Source organism: Mus pahari, chromosome 18 (genome assembly GCF_900095145.1).
Source record: "Mus pahari chromosome 18, PAHARI_EIJ_v1.1, whole genome shotgun sequence".
Taxonomy (NCBI): Eukaryota; Metazoa; Chordata; class Mammalia; order Rodentia; family Muridae; genus Mus; species Mus pahari.
In genome coordinates this window covers 17033825-17054836 of record NC_034607.1, presented here as the reverse complement: position 1 = coordinate 17054836, position 21012 = coordinate 17033825, and the positions used below count along the sequence as shown (strand labels likewise).

Sequence of the window (21012 nt, the reverse complement as noted above, 5' to 3'; positions counted from 1 at the left end):
CCTCACCGCCCATCCTTTAGGGAGGGTCTTAGAATGCGGCTCATGGGTGCTCGTGAAGTGGTCATGTGGTAACGGTGAGCACTTGGGTGCCTTCTTGACAGATAAAGAGTCCTCGATCCTCATCTCCAAAGCTGGCATCGTGGCTTTATTTGTGCGCTGTGAGGGTAAAGGGCCACCTTCAACGCCTCTTTCCCTGACACATGCCAGAGTAGAGAGGTGAGGGCAGACCGCAGTGGACAGAACCAGGTGTGGGTAGATGCTGGCACAGGACCTTAGGGCTGCGGTCCACAAGTGTGCATCCTGTCCGAGGAGAGGGCTGGAGGCAGGGGAGGCGGTCTGTGATACATTCTTTAGGAGGTTTGTGCTTTTCCTTCCTCAAAGCGGGTTCCTCTGCTTAATGAGCCCTTATTCTCCTCCCAGGGAAGAGGAGGGAGGACCCTAAATGAGAAGGCCTGCCTAAAGCTGTCTGTCTGAAACAACCTGAGCAATATGACGAGTGTGTGTGTGTGTGTGTGTGTGTGTGTGTGTGTGTGTGTGTGTGTGTGTGTGTTGGGTATCCAATATCAGAAAGTTCCATTGCCAGAGTCCTGGAAGGTGTCAAGGCCTCAGGTGTCTTCTGATGACGACACCTCACAGGTTAGTGGTAAAGAGACAGGGTGATCCTAGGTCTAATTAGGTCTAATTACTAGATTTGGAGGAATGTGACATCTTTTCCTCAGCCTGAATGACATCCCCTTGGGAGACAAGACTGGAGACTGTGGCACTCTCTAAGCCCGATGGAAGTCCCCCCGCTGCCCTCCAGTCTTGCGGATGAGCTTTACCTCTGTCACCACAATGTCCCTGCTGACCGCCTTGCACATGTCATACACCGTCAGGGCAGCCATGGCAGCCGAGGTCAGTGCCTCCATCTCTACCCCGGTGGGGCCCCGGGCCCGGCAGGATGCCTGGATCAGTACAGCATGGCGTGTGCTGTCTAGCTCCAGCTGCACCTGCACATGGCTCAGGGCCACATGGTGGCAGAGGGGGATCAGATGGCTGGTTAGCTTGGCTGCCTGGACTCCAGCCAGCTGGGCCACCACCAGAGCATCGCCCTTCTTCAGTTGGTTCTGCTGGACAAGCTTGAAGGCCACGGGTCCAAGAAGAACCATGGCAGAGGCCACAGCCACCCGCTCTGTCTCCGGCTTCCCACCCACATCTACCATACTTGCCCGCCCTGCGGAATCCACATGAGTTAGCTGATTTGAGGTCGGCCCTGGACCTGAGGGGACATCAGGGGCCTGGGACCCTGTGCTAAGGCACTGTGAGTGAGTGTCAGGGTCTGGATAGGAGCTGTAGTGTCTCTGAGGGGAGCCAGACCCCAGGCACTGCTGAGACAGAGGAAGGGCCGTGGGGACGCAGTGTCTCTTCCACAAAGATGCCACCTGGTCGGAGAGACACTGTCTGGCACTTGAACTCCGAACACCGAGGGGATCCCAGGAGAAATTGCTCCAACGAGCTGGTGGGGAATCTTGAAGCATCGAAAATAACCCTGAAAAGCAAGAAGGGAAGAGAAAAGAGGCTAAGCCCCCAAAGCAGTCCCTTCTCCACCTCTTCTCCTGCCCCACCATGATTCCTTGTTCACACTGGGGGGAAAAAGGAAGAACAAAGGCAGACAGAGAAGGAACTGAACACAAGCCGCCCAGTTCGGTTTATGTTCCTCAGCATCGGTGGAGCGAGGTCCCTTCCGGCTCCCTGAGATCCCTTCCGGCTCCCTGTGCTTCTGAACTTTGTCCCAAAGCTTTCCTATGGCATACCTAAGGCCTAAAGGATCAAATAGCTTGTGACAGCCATTCATTTCCCTACAACTAGCTAGGTCTCACCCTGGATCACCAACCACGGGTATTTTCACCTTGATTCTTCTGATGGAGAAGGAACAGCGCTCATGTCACTGACAGGTAGGACATCAAGCATACAGTTCATCTACTTAAACAATGCCAGTTCAGTCCCTACAAGGACATCAAGTCAGACTGGTTCCCTCGTCCAGGGAACCTTGGGGGACGCTGCAGCCCGCTGATTCCCAAAGCACAGTCAGAAAGCTGATGTCCCCACCATGATCAGCAGCACACAGGAGCAGATGCTTCCACCATGGCCCTACCAACACAGAACCAATAGGATCTCTAGGTGGTTCACAGGCTCATGGGGACGGGGGGGGGTGTGTGTCAGAGAGGTCCTGACCCAGGCAACTCTTGTTTTATGAAAACCAGGCCAATCTAGTCACTCCACACATTTCAGTTAAGCGAATCCGTATGAGGTTAATGACCTCCCTAATGTCTCCTTTTCTGGCATGCTCTGAGCCTCACTTGTCTGTCTGAGGGAGGGCCAGTAAGGTGCTCCCATTCCTGGCTGCGAAGATGCAGAAGCCTAGACCAAGACCCAGTGCTGGGGAGATAACGGGGAAGAGAGATGACTAAGATGCCTTCCCCAGGGGAATGCTTCTTTGTCACCCATCCCCACTGCTTTGGGTGGCCGCTGTGCCGGGGGGTGGACATTGGACCATCTCTGGCTCATGGAATCTACTTTGTTCTGGGCCTCTGGGCTTCCAGGGCCACTGTGCTCCAAGCTGTAGAGGAAGGAACCATTCCTTCAGGTTTGCCTAGTGTTTTCTCTGCCCCAGTGTTCTAATTCAGAAGGGTGGGTATGAGCTAGGGGGGTCAGGCTCATCAGGGGCCGTCTGGCACTGAGAAGAACAGCAGTGGCCTTCCTAGATCCTCAGGGACCAACTCAGTTTCCCAGGACAGGACACCACCCAGAGCTTTATGAAGTGATGTCTTCACTTGAAGGAGCATATTTTGCAGACAGGCCCTGGAATTAAGGAACTGGCAAGTCCAGGTCCTGCATGTTTGGAGAGCTGTCTCAACTTATGCCTGCTTGAGACAACTGAGGGGCCACACCCATGCACAAGCATTCCATGTGGCAGAGAAGGGACAGCTGTGTCCTGCTGGGAGATTGCAGAGCTGAGGAGCTATCTACTTGAACTAGGATCTCCACTCTCGGAGAAGAGCTAACTCAGTGAGCAGCAGGGATGTAGAAGCCCCTGCCCCAACTTCCAGAGAGGGGTTCTGCCGTTCTATAGTCTAAAGGCGAGAGGGTTGCTATGGGCAAGGAATAGCAGAGTGGAAAGTTTTGGAAAAGATAAAGGTAGAGATTTAAAAACAAATGTAGATCATTAAGGGGCAGAACAGGGATTGCCTCACAGAGGGAGTCTGCCCCCACCCCACAGGAACCCCCCCCTCCCCAAATGACAAGGGTGAACAGTTACGTACTGATAGGTCACCCACCGATGAGGATCATGGGCCGGTTCTTCATCTGGGCAATATTGAACATGCCTGGCGTTAGGGAAGGATGGGCGGGGAGGAAAGCAAGGGAGGAGAGACAGGAGTGAATGGCGTGGGTGGATGCATGTGCCCTAAACACCCTGAGCACGGCCACAGGAGTCCTGTCAAAACCCTCATGTACATCGCTGCAAGGCCACCCAGTCTGGAAATGCCCAGGGACCTGGTATTGCCTCCTCTCCCAAAGACAATGCATGGGGATCCAGGGAGCCAGTGGTATCTCTCAGCATGATAAAACGGTCCTGGAGAACCTGGGGGTTCCCTGTGCTGCCAAAGCTATGCCAATTTCCTCAATGAAGAACCACCACCATCAAGCCCTAAGTTCAAAGTTCCAACGGAAATGGACAGAGGCCAGACCCACACTTAAGAGTGTCCAGCCTTGGCCCAGGCTTGTTCGTCCTTCTACTCCCCTCTCCCTCAAGCTTCCTCCCACTGACCCCGCCCACTCCTGTCCAGCCCTTACCTGCGTGCTGCCGCTTCTTCCTACCCACTGCGGCCCCAATGATTCTCAGCAGCTCCTCCTCAGAGGCCCCGGCCCGCAGGTGGTCCCGCAGGGACACCTCAGAGTTCCCGAAGAGGCAGACCTGTTGTGGATGAGAACATGCCACCTCATCCCAGAGCCTCTGCTTCCAGCTTCTAAGCTGCTAGCCCCACCCAGCTAACCGGCTGTGCTCATGCCTCCCACAGCAGGATCGCACTTGAGACAGGACCCAGGGATAGAAGAGCCTGCATGGAGGGGCCAGAGAAGCTGGACAAGCAAGAGGCAAAATCATATTCCTTTAAGGCCATACAGTGTTCGTTGAGAATTTAAAAGATACAAAGGGAGAACATAAGAAGCAGGGTTGCTATTATCCTGAGATACCTGATGGGAATGGTAGCACCACGAGAGGGGACCCCAACCAAGAGGAGCTGAGTACCCTAGAGGTGGTACACATATCTTGTTTCCCATCAGCCCTTCAGGTCCCGTTCAGTATGGACACAAGTGCCTGCGCTGCTCCTGACTTGGTTGATGGTCCCCGCTTAGTAGCTGTGCAGCTGCGTGATGTTGGGGACGACAGCTTTGGTGGTTTTGTTTGAGGCAGAGACTCAGTCTTATGCTCTGGCTATGTCGTCCAAGATGGCCTGGGACTGACAGTGACCCTCTTCCATCTGACTCCCGAGTGCTGGGATTACAGGCGTGAGTCATCACACCTGGCTGGAGATGACATGCTGTGGCCCCTAAGCCTGCCCTCAGTCATGGTGATGGGGATGGAAATAGGGATGGAGATATGGTAGCTTAGAAAACCCACAGACACCCTGCCACAGAGCCTTCTGTATGTCAGCTGTGCACTGAGACACAGAACAACATTGGAAAAGACAGGGAAGGCAGAGCTCTGGAGAAGTCAGGGCTCTCAGATAGGAGGCCTGGCTTCTCCAGCATGCTGGGGATCCCCCCTTCCTACACCACAGGGTCCTGCTCCTGTGGGCTTCCTATGCTGCCTGGGAGTTCAGGAGGGAGGAAGAGAAGCCCCCCCCCCGGCCCTGTTCCCTCATCTCTGGCAGCGGCTGCTTCCCTCCACAGCTGAAGCCCCAGCCCTCTTCGCTCAAGGCTGCAGCCTCACTGGACCCTGTGACACTGCTTCCCCCACCTCCCACCGAGGTGGGGCCAGCTGTTGGCTGTTGCGCCTCAGAATCCCTCGATGTCCCTTAACGGTAACTCTCCCTAAATAAGCCTCCCGTTCTCTTTAGACACCTATCTTACATTTCCCACAGCGACCCCGATGGAGAAGCCGCCTGCATTCCCAGGCATGTCTGGCTGCAGCCCAGGAGGGTCCCCATCTTCCCCAACCCAGGGAACAGTTCTTTCTGTATTCCAATGGGCTGACCCCAAATCGGCAGCTCTAACCCCAATCATCAAGAGACCCCAGGCCCCAGCAGCCACCCAACACCCCCCACCAAGCTCTTTCTATGTCCCACATTTTTCTTTTGTATCTGTGTGTCTATGTTTTCTGTATATAGGTACGTGTGCATGTGCATGTGTACGTGTGTAAGTACACGTGTGGAGGACAAAGGGCAATATCAGGTTTCTCCGTTAGTCACCCGGCACCTTGGTTTTTAAGGGAGGCTTCTCACTGACCTGGATCTCGCTAACTCAGCTAGACTGGCCGGCCAGTGAGCTCCAGAGATTTTCATCCCCACTTTCTCGGCACCGGGATTGCAAGCATGCAGCCATGCTTGGCTTTCTGCATGGGAGTTGGAGGTCCAAACTTGGGTCCCCGTGATTGCACAGAGCCGTCTCCTCAGTGCAATCTCACGTGGTCACCCTCACACACCTCTGTGCCTTCATCATTGCTCAGTGGCCTTTGACTGAGTTTACGTTTAAATCCAATGAAGATGAGGTCACGTCTCCCTCTTGTTCAGAGACTTCGCTCTGCTCCCTACAGTCAGAGACTGTTCTGAATCACAGCTCTCACTAGTGTGGACCCTCAGATCTGATTTCAAGCAGCGTGAGTCCAGATCTCAGCCTTTCCTCAAGCCCCATCATCCTTACTGGCCAGCACGGACACATATGGGACCTCTTCTAATTTGGCAACGAGTTCTTATGTCCTTAAGGAAATGGGCTTTTCCATAGGCACAGGCCTAGACACAGAACATAACAATGAGCCAGGCGAGTACTGGGTGCTGGCTTCAGAGGTGAGCCCCTGGCTGGAAGGAAGAGGCTAACTATGATGATACAATGGCTAACGATTGTTCTGGACTCAGCACTGAGTGCTGGAGATGATTCCTGAGACCAAAGGATGAAGGAATGAAGAAACAGGAACACACACACACACACACACACACACACACACACACACACACACACACACAGATTCATCCTGGTCACTCCCAAGTGTCCCTGCACTGACCACTGATCGCCCCCTCTAATCAGAGAGCTCAGGTGGAATGTGAGAGAACCGGTAGCGATGAGTCCTTGGAGTGGGAGGGGCGGAGCTGCTCACCTTGAGGTTCCCATCCGCTGTGATGCGCAGCCGGTTGCAGGTCCCACAGAAATGCTCTGACATGGACGTGATGAAGCTGATCTGACCCTGGAAGCCAGGGATCTTAAAGGCCTAGGGGGAGAAGGACAGTGGGAGGGTGAGGGTGGGCTATCCCTCACTCCCAAGATCCCCTTGGCTGATGTCAGGACCCTGCTCTGCAGTGATCTTTAGTGTGGTGGGTGACTCAATGAGCCCCCGCCTCTGCCTGGCTTGCTCTGGAGAAAAGTTGCTATGGATACAAGGATATGAGGATGGGAGGCCCAAAGAAGCCTGTGTGGAGGAGAGGGACAGGATATACCTGCAGAAACCTGGCCTCTGATGTTGCTTAGTCTTACCCATCCACATCTAGGCTGCTCTTTTAAGCAACCAGGGCTTTGCTGAACATCCTGCTACACTCTGAACTCACAGCAGCACCCCACCAATCCTGATGACGGCAGGACCATCCCCCAGGTCTACCCTCCTGCTCCCCAACCTTGGCAGTGCTCGAATCCTCCTCTGGCAGCTTCTCCAGCCCTGGCCACCGCTGTCGGATGGTGTCCAGCATCTCCTTGTAGCTAACCATCTTCTTGAAGTTCCACTTGTTGCCTGTATTTAGTTGCAGGTGGCAGGGGAAGCTTTTGAACCAGAGATGAAAGGGACCCTGCCCAAGGATCAAATCACATCCAGACTTGACTCCAGGATGGTTCACACCATCCCTCCCAGCACTTGAGGTATCAGCAGTACCAGGGACAGCCCTGAGGCCCTCCCCACCAAAGCCCTTGTCACTCACCGTCAAATGGCATGTACTCAATGAAGCGCACGTCCAAGGGAAGGCCCTCCGTCAGGGCCACAAAGTCCAGCACCTCATCTTCATTAAGGCCTCGCATCACCACACAGTTCACCTGGCCAAGGACAAGTGCCTAGTGAGAGCTGTCTGCAGCATGCTCTCACAGAAGGCGAGCTCAGGGGGTAGGACACCTGGTCAGGACCCAGTCCTTGGCTCTTGACACCCTTTTGCCACTGCTTTTCGCTGTCCCCAACCGGGGAGAAGTGGGGGCTTGGTATGACTTGGCAGGAAATTAGTAGGAGACACATGCCCACTGGCCAGGTGTCCTGGTCAGGTGACCCAAGGTCAGGAAGGAAGGCAGGAGTCAGCAAGAGTGACAGGTCCTCACCTTCACAGGCTTGTAACCCAGCTCGATGGCTTTGTGGATACCCTCCATAACCTTGTGGAAGCCTGTGGAGAGGGAGGAGCAGAGATTCAGGGACCCCCCTTCTCCAGGGAATGGCCAGAGCCACATGGAACAAGTTTTCTCCCACGAGACAGCAAGCATCTCAGGCTATGCAAGCCAAGAGGCAGCTCCCAGACTCTAGGTGGGAATATGACATGAACCTTGTTTGTACTAAATTCAGAGTATAGCAGTAGGATTTTTGTTTCTATTAACATTTACTTTTTGTGGGTATGTAGGCATGTGTGTACGTTCATGTATTTGTGGGGTGTATGCACAAGTGGAGGGTGTCTCTCTACAACACTGTCTCCCTCGATTTGTTATTTATTTCCTATTACATATGTGGCTGTTTGGCCTGCATGTTTGTCTGCACCCCATGTCCCTGGTACTCATGCAGGCCAGAAGAGGGCACTGGGTTCTTGGAATTATAAAATTACTTTGTTCACTAACTCACCAGTCCAATGTGGGGTTTTATTACATGGGACAGAGAAATGACTGTTTCCTCAGGGATACAGTTGTTTAATTGGGGTTCACGGGTCACGCTCTCAATAATTAACGATTACAAATGTTATCTATAAAACACAATCCTGGCTACACAGCCTGGATGTGGCCGGTGGGCCACAGTTAGCTGGCCCATGATCCGGCTGTCTGCCCAGCCTGCATGGGGAAACTGAGGCCCTGCTGCGGTCTTCACACACCACCCCGTAGGATGTAGGCACCTCTCCCACTGGCATGTTCTCAACAGCTGCTCCCTCAGAGACAGAGAAAGGCCAGAGCACAAACAGGGGGGCCGAGACCCTGACGTCGGCTGTGTCCCTGGGGTGGGGCTTGTACTAAGGACGGACTCAGGAGAGGCGGGAATGATGCAGAGATGGGGCAGTCGGAAGCGTCCCTTCCACTTCCCACTTCCCAGAACTCTTGCTCTCTGTTCACAGCCCTCTCAGAGGAAGTGCCCTAGAGCCAAGCTCTCTGTGCCCCAGGCCAGCAGAACCCTGTCTTCACGCGCTCTGTCTTGCATGAGGTAGGAACCTTCCTCCCTCTGAGCTCTCTCCCTCCCGACGGCATTCCAGAGGGTACCGAGACATCAGCAGAGGTTGTTCTACACGATTTTATGTTTCGTTCCAGCAGCCACGGCATGAGAACCTGAGGTTGATCCCCGGGATGTGTCAAAAGCTGCACGTGATGGCGTGTTTGTAATTCTAACCCCGGGAGGTGGGAAGGCAAAGTCAGGGCTCCCTGGCCAACCAACCTAGTCTAACTCAGTGTATCCCAGATCCCAGCAAGTGATTCTGTCTCAGAAAATCCCCGATGGACAACTCATGAGGAAGGACAGCTGAGGTTGTCCTTTGGCTTCACCCCAAAATTCAGAGAGTAGGGTGCCCGTGGGTAAGAGCAGGCAGACTCTGACCTAAGGAGACCAGAGCACCGGGCTGGTTCCACCTGCCATCACAGGGTCCCTGAAGCCACCGCACGGGAGATGCGTGTGAGAATATTTGAAGCAGGGCGAGAGGAAATGAGGCATATGTCTAGATGGCACAGGAGCCCTGTGTATTCTGGGCCTGATACCTCGGGGTGATCATTTCCACACCAGTTGGCCCATCTGTCTCCAGGCAAACAACTTGGCCTTGGGATTTACTCCTTACTGAGCGCACATCCATAATCCAGACACCAGGAGGAAGTGACATCCCCCAGAGAACCCCCTCCCCCACAGAAACACACAGAGCCCTGTCAGATCCCTGGGGAGAACCACACCTCGGCCTGCCCGTGGTCACCTTTTCTGCGGACGATGAACTCAAACTTGGCGGGAACCAGAGTGTCCAGACTGATGTTAACAGCATTGAGCCCCGCCTGCTGAAGTCGGGGCAGTAGCCGGGCTAGGTTGATGCCGTTGGTGGTGACGCCGATGGTTCTCAGCCCTTCCAGCCGATGAAGTCTGGCTGGAGAGATAAGAGAGAGGGGTGCATTAGGCTGTTTGCCCTGGGAGAACAGGAGGGCAAAGCTCCTACTCCACAGGGACAGAGTGCAGAGAGGCAGTCTGCAGCCTCCTGCAAACCAGGCTGGGCTTGGTAATGAGAGCGGAAACGAAAACCAGGATAAGAGAGAGGCTGGGGAGACGGCTCAGCTGCTAAGACCACCTGTTTCTCTTGCAGAAAAGCCAGGTTCGGTTCCCAGCACCCACAGGGCAGCTTACAACCATCTGTAACGCTACAGATGGGGATGGGGAGTGGGAGGTGAAGTACTCTTTTGGCCTCACCAGGAACCAGGCACACATGTGGCATGCCGGCACAAGTGTGCCCACATCCACCCCCACCCCCACCCCCCACTCACCCCACCCCACCCCCACACATATGCAGACACTCATATAAATAAAAACCAAGATAAAGATAACCATCAGCTGAAGCGTTGGGTGCTCGCCCTGGGCTGAGTGCTCTGCTAAGCAGGTTAGCTCAGTAAAGCCAAGGGCAGGGACTGTTCCTCCTTTAGTAGACAAGGAAGGAAAGAAACTTCAAGAGGTTAAGGGGATTCTTAAATTCCAAAGTTAATGAGCACAGTTGAGGAGCTGGAGACAGAAGGCCAGAGCTCGATGACAGTGGTCTTCCTCAACCACTCTCCACTTGGTTCTTTGAATGAAGACATCTCTCTGAACCTGGAGGTCACTGGCTTGGTTGTACTGGCTGGCCAGCAAGCCCCACGGACCCTCCTGTCCCTGCCCCTACTCAGCACTGCTATAACACGAGCATTTACCACCATACTTGTTTTTTTCTTCCATGGGTGATGGGGTATGTATGAACTCAGGTCCTCATGCTCACATAGTAGGCATCTTACTGACTAAGCCATCTTCCCAGCTCCCGGAGCAAAAGGAATCTTAAAGACCAGAGGAAAGGAAACTGTGAGGCTGGAAATGCCCTATCTGGTCACTCAGATCTCATACTGTCTGGGAAAGATGCACCATGAGCTACGGCCTGATGTTCAGCATCTCTGAAAGGCCTGTTTGGTAAAGGGTTAGTCCAGGAGTGGTGCTATGGGGAGGTAGTGGGGCTGGATAAGAGGTGGGATCTGATAAGAGGTCCTTAGGCCATGGCCAGGGGAGGGGGTGGTTAAGAAAGGACTAGGGCTCTGAGAATCCTCTCTGAATCCTGGCTCAAGACTGACTGAGATACACATTCCAGCCTCCACCACAGTCAGAATCCATGAAGCCCACCGGACCCTGGGTATCCAAAGAGACCTTTCTCTCTATAAAAATCCATTGCCAAAGGTATTGCATTATAGTAACACAAAGTTAGTAATACAGTGTCAAATGTTCAGGGTGGCTACTTTCAATCAATGACTAGAGTGCAGTCGGATTTTAAGAATTAACTAGAACTATTTTTTTCTATAATAAACAAGTTTTCTTTTACAAGGTAGGTGTCCTAGTTAGGGCGACCGTTGCTGTGATGAAATACTATGACCAAAAGCAGCTTGTAGAGGGAGGGGTTTATTTCACTCACAGTTCCATATGACAGTTCATCATCAAAAGCAACAAGAGCAGGAACTCAGTCAGGGTAGGAACCTGGATGCAGGAGCTGATGCAGAGGCCACGGAAGGATGTTGCTTAGTGCTTGCTCTTCATGGCTTGCTCAGCCTACTTTCTTATAGAACCCAGGACCTCCTGGGATGGCCCCACCCACAGTGGGCTGGGCCCTCCTACCTCAATCACTAATGAAAATAATGCCCTAAGACTTGTCTATATCGGTCAGTCTTATAGAGGCAATTCCTCGACTGATGTCACCTCTTCCCAGAAGGCCATTGCTTGTGTCAAGGTGACAAAAACAAAGAAGTAAAAAAAAAAAAAAACCAAAACAGGACCACAAAACAAAAACATACAAACAAAACATGATCAACACAATCACACTTATAAAAGATAAAAATGATAAAAACACCAACGGTATGAAATAAAATTCTAGGATGAAGAGGCTTCACTTCTCAAGCCTGCATGATGACACCTGGGTGGGGTTAAAGGGCAGAAATGGCACAAGTTTCAAAGCCAATGACAAGAAAGCAGTGAGCCTTAGAGTACAGCACATTTCACTTCAAAAGGAAACACATTCATTCCTTATAAAACATTACACAGCAATCAACTAACTCAGTTTTTCCCAAGCTCATGTAAACTAGCTGAGCTTAACTCCAAAGGCTGCATCTTTTAAGCCGCCCAGAGAAATCCGGAAAGCAATTAACCATAAAGACAATCGGGAGTGGCATGGGTGGACACAGAAGGAGAAGTCAGAAGAAAATCAAGCGGCTCTCCCAAGAGAAAAAGAGGAAGAAATCTGAAACCGAAGGGCAGTTTAAACTGGGTGATTGTGCCTGCATTAGAGGATCAGAAGTTCAAGGTCATCCTAGGTTACATGGGAGCTTGAGGCCAACACCGGTTAAGGAGAGTTTGTCTAAAACAAGAAAATTATACACCACACATACACATATGTACAAAATCATACATATATATCTACACACATATATGTACACTATAATATACATGTATGCATGTGTGTGTATATATGTGTGTATCTTAAAGTGACAATACTGGCCATAATGAGGCAACTCTATGACATTCTTAACACTCATGTATATATTAAATTGGCAAAGAGATGGGGTAATATCCAGATGATGGAGATCGTAAAGAGAAAAACGGTAATAGAAAGAACAAAGTATTACACAAAGAATGGGCTTTTCTCAGAAGTTTACCCAAGCTTCTGAGAAATGTTTTTTTTTTTTTTTTATGTACGGGAAATTATACTGAATGCCAACAGGACACAACAGGACACAACAGGAAGAGCCTGTTCAGGGTATATGCAGTACTCTTTTAAAACTCTAGGAAACCGGATACAAAGGGAACATTAGGAACTTTCAGAGAAAAAGATGGGTGACCTCAAAGAAACAAGAACTGAACAAAGTGGGACCAAACTTCTCGACACCAGTGGAACAACAAAGCCACCAAGAGACAGACGTGGCCCTGTCCTTCTTAACACCACAGGGAAGATCCTCAGAATCAAATGTCATGTGTCGGGTCTGGACAGACAGCCCAGCGGCTGAGAGCACACACTGCTCTTCTGGAGGACTAGGGTCCAGTTCCCAGCACCCACAGAAGGTGGCTCATAGCTCAGGGGAGCCGATGCCCTCTGCCGATCTCCTTGGACACAGCACTTGTGTGTACAGGACCCCCCCCCCCCATCCCCTATATACAGGATAAAAACTTAAAACAAAATTTTTAAAAAAAACCAGTGGCAGCCCATATTTAGTTCACAGTCTGCACCTTGCCAGGTCTGAGGGAAGAGGCTCTGGGAGGAACACAAAGAGGCAGAGTGGCCAAGGCCTTGCTGAGTTGACAAAATTTGGTCAGGGACGTGGCAGAGGGCAAGTTACAAGGTCCTGTCCAAGGGAATGCTATGGCCAGAGAGGAAGGAACGGGCAGAGAAGTGGTTAGCAGGGGCCTGGCCACAGGGCCTCCGGTGAGGACTCTGAACTCAATGTCATAGCAAGCCACTGGGACTTGGCCTCCAGGAGCTGAGACGCTGGAAGAGGTGACGCTCTCCTAGCCATCATCCCTCACCAGAACGAGTAGCAGCTCTCTTAGAAGGAGTTCCGGGGCTCAATGTCTGCATGAGTGGCAGCTGTCAGATAGGCAGGAGTTAGCAGTGGAGTCCTGCTAGATGAGGCAGGAGATAAGAACAGCGAATGGCACGTGTCCAACTCACCCACGATGTCCACCACATCCGGTCGGATGAGAGGCTCCCCGCCAGTGAGACGGATCTTGTCCACACCTTCCTTCACAAAGAGGCGGGCAAGGGTCAGGATCTCCTCTGTGGTCAGTAGGTCAGCTTTGGGGGTCAGGGACACACCCTCCTCGGGCATGCAATACCGGCCTGAGAAAAGAAAGGGGACGGAGAGGTAGGAGACAGGCAGGTGTGGCAGGCAGGTGTCCTGCTCCTCAACAGACTGAGTCATCCTGAACCCTATCTGAATGGTACAAAGTCACTCGGCATTTCTCATCTCCCTGTAATCTGGCTCCATCAGGGAGCGGAGGGCCTGGGTTAAAGAAGATAAATTAGGCCAAAGCAGAGCCTCTCGGAGCAGGGGAATGCCTGCGACACTGGTTGCTTCAATCTGAGGGCACCCAGGCCGACCAACCTAGAAAACCCAGGGCCTTGGCCTGTGTCTGACAGCGCACCCCATTCTCAGCCAGTCTAGCTGTGGCAATGGTGGCTCTTCCGCGAAAACCGTGAGACGAAGAAAATGATCTGGCTTGCTGAAAGCTACTGTCCTGTTACTACAGTGTCCCGGGTCCATCCTATGCACAGATTTGCATCAGCTTGAAAAACCTAGGGGCTCTTTGTTTAGATGAAGGGGCAGACTGGGATAAAGAGGGGAGGCACGGGGCTGAGGCTGGGGGTGGGGACACCATTTCCTCCCATCACTCTCTGCCTTTACCAAGAGTCAGGCTGGATCTGCTAGACTCACGGGCACATCCACCCCTGTCGATGGGTCATCTGTGGCCCCGGGCAGCTATCAGCACAGCCCAACACAAAAAAAATCACAAAGAAAACAGGGTGAGGGTGAGGCATTTTGCAATTCTGTGTGTGCTCATGTGCAGATGTATAGGCCCAAGTTCAACCTGGGGTCTCTTTCTCAGTTACCCCCCCATCTTATTTTTGGAGATAAGGTCTTACTTTTATCAGGCATTTGCAGACTCAGCTAGGATAGTTAGTCAACGAAGGGGTCCACCTACCTGCCTTCTCAGCACTGGGATTATGAGAGAGCACCCATGTCCTGCCTAAATCAGGGTCTCATACTTGCATGCTACACTCTACCGACCGAGCCACCTCCTGACCCCCTGCAACTGTGTGTGTGTGTGTGTGTGTGTGTGTGTGTGTGTGTGACTTTGTTTCTTTGGACCCCAGCTACCAGGTTCTCGGTGTGAATTTTGAAGACATCAACATCTTGTAACAGTTATCAGAAGACCGGAGATGCCTACCTGAGTCACAGTATCAAATACGCACACAGAACACACACCTGGACTCTCAGGACCGAAGGGATGGGTGAGAACCAGAAAACACATGTGTGGTACATTCTGTTTGGGTAAACACAGTGGGGGCGGGGGCAGGAGGGGTACAGAGAAGGAGGGAGCAGGTGAGGATAACAGGGAAGGAAGTGGACCCAGCATCCGTGGGATCACACAGTGAGTTGTGTGTGCCGGTGTGACTGGTGCACCTCACGGCCATGACTACATTTATAGCTCCCCTGCAATGCCATCCCCACCCCGACACCCACACCCTTGGCCATGTCCTGGACTTGGGAAAGAACCCTGAAGAGGGAGAATGACCGCAGACCTCCTCTTTACCCTAAACCTGATCACAACTAGTTCCAAATCTAATCTCAAGGAGACCCTAGCTTCCATAATCTGAAAGCGAACTTCAGCCTCGTGTAGCCACTCCAGGCTGACCAGCCTGCCAGTGAGGTAAGGTGGGTGGGAAGGAGGAATGGAAGGGCTCACTGGGAGTGACTGCAGGTGTCACTCTGGCCGAGGGACACTGACCCAGAGACGCCCAGGGGGAGACTCACATCGGAGGTTGCACTTCTCAGTGAGAGAGATCCGCAGGTAACTGTGCTGCCGGCCAAAGCTGTCCGTGAGGAAGGCAGAGAAGGGAGCCGCATGCTCCTGGAGGAACTGGAGCCTCAGGGACAGGCCCTGCAAAGACAGGGACATAGAGCATGAGCCCTTGCTACTAACTCTGGGAGACTGGCAAAATGGCCCCGGTTTGGCGAGCTGAGGTAGCCCACACATGAGCTGCCTTACGTCTCCCTTATGTCCCAGCACCTCCAGCCCTTCCAGTTAGCCACAGTAACTGGTACTGTTCCTCTCTCTTATTGAAGGAAAGTTCTACCCACCAAGACTGCAGACAACTACGCTACAGGATTTAGCACAAGCCAGGTGTATTCAAGCTGGAGGTGTAAGTGCACAGGAATTATAGATTTTTCTTTATGCAGTTCTTATATTCTGCATTCCTTACCTAGTGCCAAAAGGAAGGATTAGCCAGCCATTGTGTAGCCTAGAGGAAGACTGGTGTAGACTTCAAGAGCTGAGCTACCTAGGAGACAGGTTTGGGGCAGAATGGCACCTTCTTGTCTATCAACAGCTATAGGGAATCCAACCTTGCGTGAGTCACTCCAGGTCCCAGTTCTTCATGGCCGAGGGGTGCTCCTCCCACTAATTTAACATATGGTTGTGCAAAGATTGGGAGGAGCCAAAATAAATCCAGGAATTGGGAGTGAAAGGACCAAGAGACATGACTCAGCAGAAAGCTGAGAGCAAGTCTGGCCATTAGCCCAACCCTCCAACACACACCCATCCCTCCCAGCTGGCCAAGCACAAGATACAGGAAGCCCGACCCCTGACGTGTTTCCCCTCCCTCATCTTCCCCTCCCCCCCAGACAGGGTTTCTCTGTGTAGCCCTGGCTGTTCTGGAACTCACTCTGTAGATCAGGCTGGCCTCAAACTCAGATATCCGCCTACCTCTGCCTCCCAAGTGCTGGGATTAAAGGCGTGGGCCACCATGCCTGGCTCCCTTCCCTCATCTTATGACCTACTTCCACCCTACTCCACTTCCTACAGTCTCCTGGAGGTGGTGGGACCCCCCCCACACACACACACACATCCCATCCCATCCAAGGATGCTGACCACAATATGTCAGAGCACTGTGTAACCTCTAGGTCTGCACAGAATCACTTCCAGGCTAGTCTCTGCCAAACGGCTTAACCCTGAACCAGATTCTCAGCGCTGGCATCAGATTGAACACAGAGCTTCAAGGACAGCGGGGGAGTCCTGCCAGCACAAGTGACTTCCTCTGAGCGCCTGAACTCTGTGCTGCGCAGGCAGGGCTGAGGAACCTCTGTGAGCCAGGAGAGCAGTCCTGGTTGAGTTTAGACTTTGAAATCTGGTCCTCGCTATGGACCAAGCACCTGGGTCCTTTTAAGTCCCAGGCATGCCCTTGCCTTTGGCTGTTGAAACAGGATGCTGTCATCTACAAAGTTAATCTGCCCAAGAACCACACAACTGTTTTGCAAACAAAATAACAACAAACCCAAACAAACGAAAAACACCCACCCACCCACTCACCCACCCGTCACTTTTTAAGTTACGACTTTGTGTTGGGCCTCATTCAAAGCTATCTTCGGTTACAGATGGCTTGTAGGTAGAGCCCGAAGGATGAGGACATTCTAGAGACAATGTGTTCCTCGATTATCTATCTGGACTTCTAAAAAGAGGTTCCCCCGGGAAGCTGGAATTTTCCCCACCAGTCTCAAGCTGAGAGAAGGAAAAGATGGTCATACTGAATAAAACTACATTTTTCTGCTTTTTATTGTTAATTTGACTCATTTGGCTTCTTTCTTTCTTTTTTCTTTTTGGTTTTTCGAGACAGGGTTTCTCTGTGTAGCCCTGGCTGTCCTGGAACTTACTCTGTAGACCAGATTAGCCTCAAACTCAGAAATCTGCCTGCCTCTACCTCCCAAGTGCTGGGATTAAAGGCGTGGGCTGCCACTGCCCGGCCTCATTTGGCTTCTTGAAGATGGTGGCCAAGCCTGTCTTGCTCCAGCTAGGCACAGGCTCTGAAATGACGCGCCTGCTTAGCTTGCTCTTCTGCAAAGTGGAAACAAGCCTGGCTAATTCAACTGGAGGTCCCTTACAAACAATATCAGTGACTGCCATCTGCGCTGGTTAACATCAAGTTGCCCAGATCTAGTCCTGCTTAGGAGACAAGCCCCTCTAAACACACAAGAGATTATCTGGATTAGATTAATCGAGGTGGGGATTCAAATGCCTGCTTTACAAGCACAAGGATCTGCGTTCAATAACCAGAACTCACGCTTCCAAAGCTAGGGAGAGAGGCCCGGGCGGATCCCTGGTGCTCACTGGCCAGTCAGTCTAGCCAAACGGCCAAACCCCTGGTCACCAATAAAAGACTGTGTCTCAAAGGCAAAGTGGATGTCACCTGAGGAGTGACACCTGAGATTGTCTTCTGGCTTTCAAAGACATGGGCACATGTACTTGAACATACATACCACACGCACACATGCACACACCTCAAACTATTTAATAAGCACTGTCCCAAGCTTTGTTAAATGGCTTTCGCCCCAGTTCCCTGAGAGTCGGGGGGAATCTTTGCATCTCTGGTTCCTGACCAGCATAATCCACTCCTCTGAGACATGGATTTCAAGGAACTGAGTAAGTTGAAAGCAAAAAGGAAAGGCTTTCCCAGTACCATCCTCCCTGTTCCCCCCAGCACCATCCTCCCTGCTCCCCCAGCACCATCCTCCCCGCTCCCTCCAGAACCACTCCCGTGATTTCTCCTGCACCAATTCCTGTCTTCCACACCCACTTGCCACCTTTCGCTCTTTTCTAGAACTCTGAACACCTAGGCGACTTAGTCTTTGCCTGAGTCACCTAGAGTTCTTTAACCCCACCACAGGCAGTGGGCTCAGGCCTCAGCCCAGAACTCTTTTTCTGCCCCCCCCCAAAGTGAAAGTAGAGTTCCAGAGAGGGAAAGGCAGCTCCTCCCCATTTCCCTTAGGCGCCTGTGGAAGCTACCCACCTGTCCTTAGAGTGCCCCAAGGCCCCCTTTCCACTCTGCACAGCCAGCTCTCACCTAAGATTCACTTCTCTTCCACACCCACACCATGACACGCAGGAAGCCCAGAGAGTACCATCCACCATAGCCCCCCACCTCGGCCCACCAGAGCCCTGTGAGGGGCAGGCAGAGGGTCCCTGTAGGAAGGGAAGGCAGGATGAGGGCCGCGAATGTTCGCACCTCTGCTCTGGCCCACTGGCAGTTCTATAAAGGAGCTGAATACCTCATTTCTCCTCACCTCTGAGATGCTCTTACAGATCCCGTGCCCTATGCTCCTGTACAAGGTGAGCCGGTCTAAGCCTCTGGATGTATAGACAGAAAGCAAGGGAATGTGAGTGCACAGACTAGAAGCCAGGTGAACTTAGAGGCCAAGGAAAGATAAGATCACAGGTCTCCTTAGGTCTTGCTCTGTCTCCTGCTCCACCTAACTCATTCAATGTGCTTCAAGCAGCCAAAAACGCGTTGGCTGGCTTGGGTGGCTGCATGCGCTGAGGGAAACACCAGAGGAAATACTCAGAAAGGCGGAGGGAGCCTTAGCATCCAGGAACTGTCCATTAGTGGAAGACGGTCCCAAGTGAGATACACAGAACGCAATGTATGAGGTACCATTGACAGAATGACTGCTTGCCCTGGTAGGATGTGCCCAATAGGACCTAGTACAGCACCCCAGGGGAGGGGCTAGCACAGGTGTTTCTGTTTAAGGTCCTGCCTTACCGTGACCCAAGACAGAATGTAAGGCCAAGGGGCCCTCAGCTAGTCACACTGCACAGGCCCCCCTCACAAAAAGCACAAAATCCATGATGAGGACGAAAAAAAAATTCTTTTTTGCTAGTATCGGTTTTTAAAAGCTCCCATAGTGGCCTTGGCCACCCTAGCGCTTTTCACTCAAGTACAAAGTTCAAGGGTTTGGAGAGCCCTGTAACAACATGCCTGCTTTTATCTGAGGATCCCAAAGAGGCAGGTCTGAGGAAGTGAACGCTCTGACATAAGCCTGCCTATGTCTTGAGCAAGATGGGAGAGGCAGATATTGTGAAATTGAGAGTCCCAGGACCTCACGCTCCGTCCTGGAAGACAGATGCAGATGGATCGAAACGAAATGGAACAGTTTCGCGCGTTTCCCTAACCATGGAGCTAAAACAACAAAATTAAGACCTACTGTAACTGGAAACACTCGGAGAAGTGCAATACAGGACCCTGCCCCTCACTATGAAGACAGGCAGGAACTCCTTAACCCGGAGCTTGGTCTTGCTCTGTTTCTCATCAAATGAGGCCACGCCCTCCCAAGAGAAACAAGATAGGTCATGGAACCCTGCCACTACAAAGTGACAACCGGCTGTGCGGGGCACCTGCCTAGCATTATTTTTAGTCCTTGTCAAAGAAGCAGTTGTCCGGCGGACACCTGACTGCACTGGCACACTCCTCCCCGGGAGGTGAGGAATTAATTATGTTTAATAGACTGGGTGGAAGCGATGGCTAGAACAGCTCACTGGAACCTCTCACTCCTTAGTAGCCCCCCTTTTCCTGCTGCAGCACAGCTACCTGGTATTAGGTGGTCCTCCAGGGAAGGTGGGTGCAGGGGAAACTGAGGAGTCCTTCCCGCTGGGCAGGAGTGAACTCAAGCAACCCAGCAGTGAGTGCCCAGGGTCCACCCCAGAAGAAGCCTCCAGGGCAGAGAGTGCATTCTGCACATTAGGGTGGCATGGTTGGATCGCCCTCCAGGTAGGTGTGTGCAGGCGGGCGGGGTGGGCTCACCTCCCTGGTAGGTCTCGAGGGCTCCCCGGGGCGGGGCTGCGTCACCGGAGCCCCCGAACTGCAACTCCGGGCATTGGACCTCAGGAGCTGCCGCAGTATTCGGGACGCAGGCCGCGCCGCCATGAAGTCAGCAAAGGAAGTACCGGGCCAGTAGTGGGGCCTTCAGAGCACTCTAGCCCGGGACCTGGCACGGGGTCATTTCGGAGGGGAGGAGCAGAGGGCGGCGCCCAAGCAGCCAATCAGCGAGGGTGTCTCTCCGCGTGGCCCTCTGGAAGTTGTAGTCCACGTGTTCCGCCCCCCTTCCAGGATGGAAGCGTGTTCTTGTGCAGAAGTGCCAAGTCTGGGAGAGCTATGCTCTTTTCCTTCAGCTTCGCTTGGTCTTGGATTTAAGCTCTTTTTAGATGCAGAATTTAAAGGGGTGACATGAAAACTTCTAGGCAAGTTATACTTTTTTCCCCGTTATGCAGGGGAGTTGAGACCCTTACACAGTGTCTCAAAGATGTAACCCTGGCTACCCTGGAGCTCGATTTGTAGACCAGGATGGCTTCAAATTTACAGATAGCCTTCTGCATCTGCGTCCCGAGTGCTGAGATTACAGATCTTCAACTCTGACTCCAATGGAAAAATATTTTCTTTTTTACTCTTTAAATTATTTTTTAATGTGTGAGAGTTTGCCTGCATACCTGTAAGTGCACCATGGCACAGTTGGTGGCCATAGACACCAGCAGGGGGCTTCGGATCCCTTGGAACCTGAGTTACAGATGGTTGTAGGATGCCATATGGGTGTTGGTCCTCTGGAAGAGCAGCCAGGCCTCTTAACCACTGAGCCATCTTTCTAGTCCCTTAACTTATTTTTAAAGTTGGCATATAAAATAGCATGCTACTTTATGTCATATTCCTCAATCAAGTAATATCTCAATACATAAAAATCTGCTGGGGGGGTGCCGGTAAAATACCAATATTCTATTTAAAAATATCAACTTTACTAATTTCCTTCAC

The 21012-nt window shown here is 52.1% G+C and overlaps 1 protein-coding gene across 3 annotated transcripts; it reads right to left on the bottom strand.

Moving 5' to 3' along the window:
• Positions 1-25: 25 nt before the first annotated feature.
• Mocs1 (molybdenum cofactor synthesis 1) lies at positions 26-20215 on the bottom strand. Of its 3 annotated transcripts, none has more exons than XM_021217627.1 (11): positions 20014-20215; positions 15196-15322; positions 13332-13499; positions 9372-9536; positions 7546-7607; positions 7161-7272; positions 6864-6976; positions 6353-6463; positions 3835-3955; positions 3303-3365; positions 125-1528 (listed from the first exon to the last, which is right to left on the bottom strand). In XM_021217627.1, the coding sequence occupies exons 1-10, from the start codon at positions 20134-20136 to the stop codon at positions 3310-3312; spliced, it is 1158 nt and encodes a 385-aa protein (XP_021073286.1). In that variant the 5' UTR covers positions 20137-20215; the 3' UTR covers positions 125-1528; positions 3303-3309. The 3 variants fall into 3 exon arrangements, with proteins under 3 accessions (XP_029387099.1, XP_021073286.1, XP_021073285.1); XM_021217626.1 differs by having other exon boundaries at positions 3318-3365; XM_029531239.1 differs by lacking the exon at positions 3303-3365 and having other exon boundaries at positions 26-1528; positions 20014-20183.
• Positions 20216-21012: the final 797 nt, after the last annotated feature.

What these genes read in the sequence shown, in the direction of transcription:
- Mocs1 (XM_021217626.1), bottom strand. Translation starts at nt 20,136, where the DNA reads ATGGCGGCGCGGCCTGCGTCCCGAATACTGCGGCAGCTCCTGAGGTCC. An exon ending in GGATGTGGTGGACATCGTGG is followed by an intron (nt 9,537 to 13,331) that starts GTGAGTTGGACA and finishes TTATCTCTCCAG; the next exon opens with CCAGACTTCATCGGCTGGAA. An exon ending in TGGGTTACAAGCCTGTGAAG is followed by an intron (nt 7,273 to 7,545) that starts GTGAGGACCTGT and finishes GTCCTTGGCCAG; the next exon opens with GTGAACTGTGTGGTGATGCG.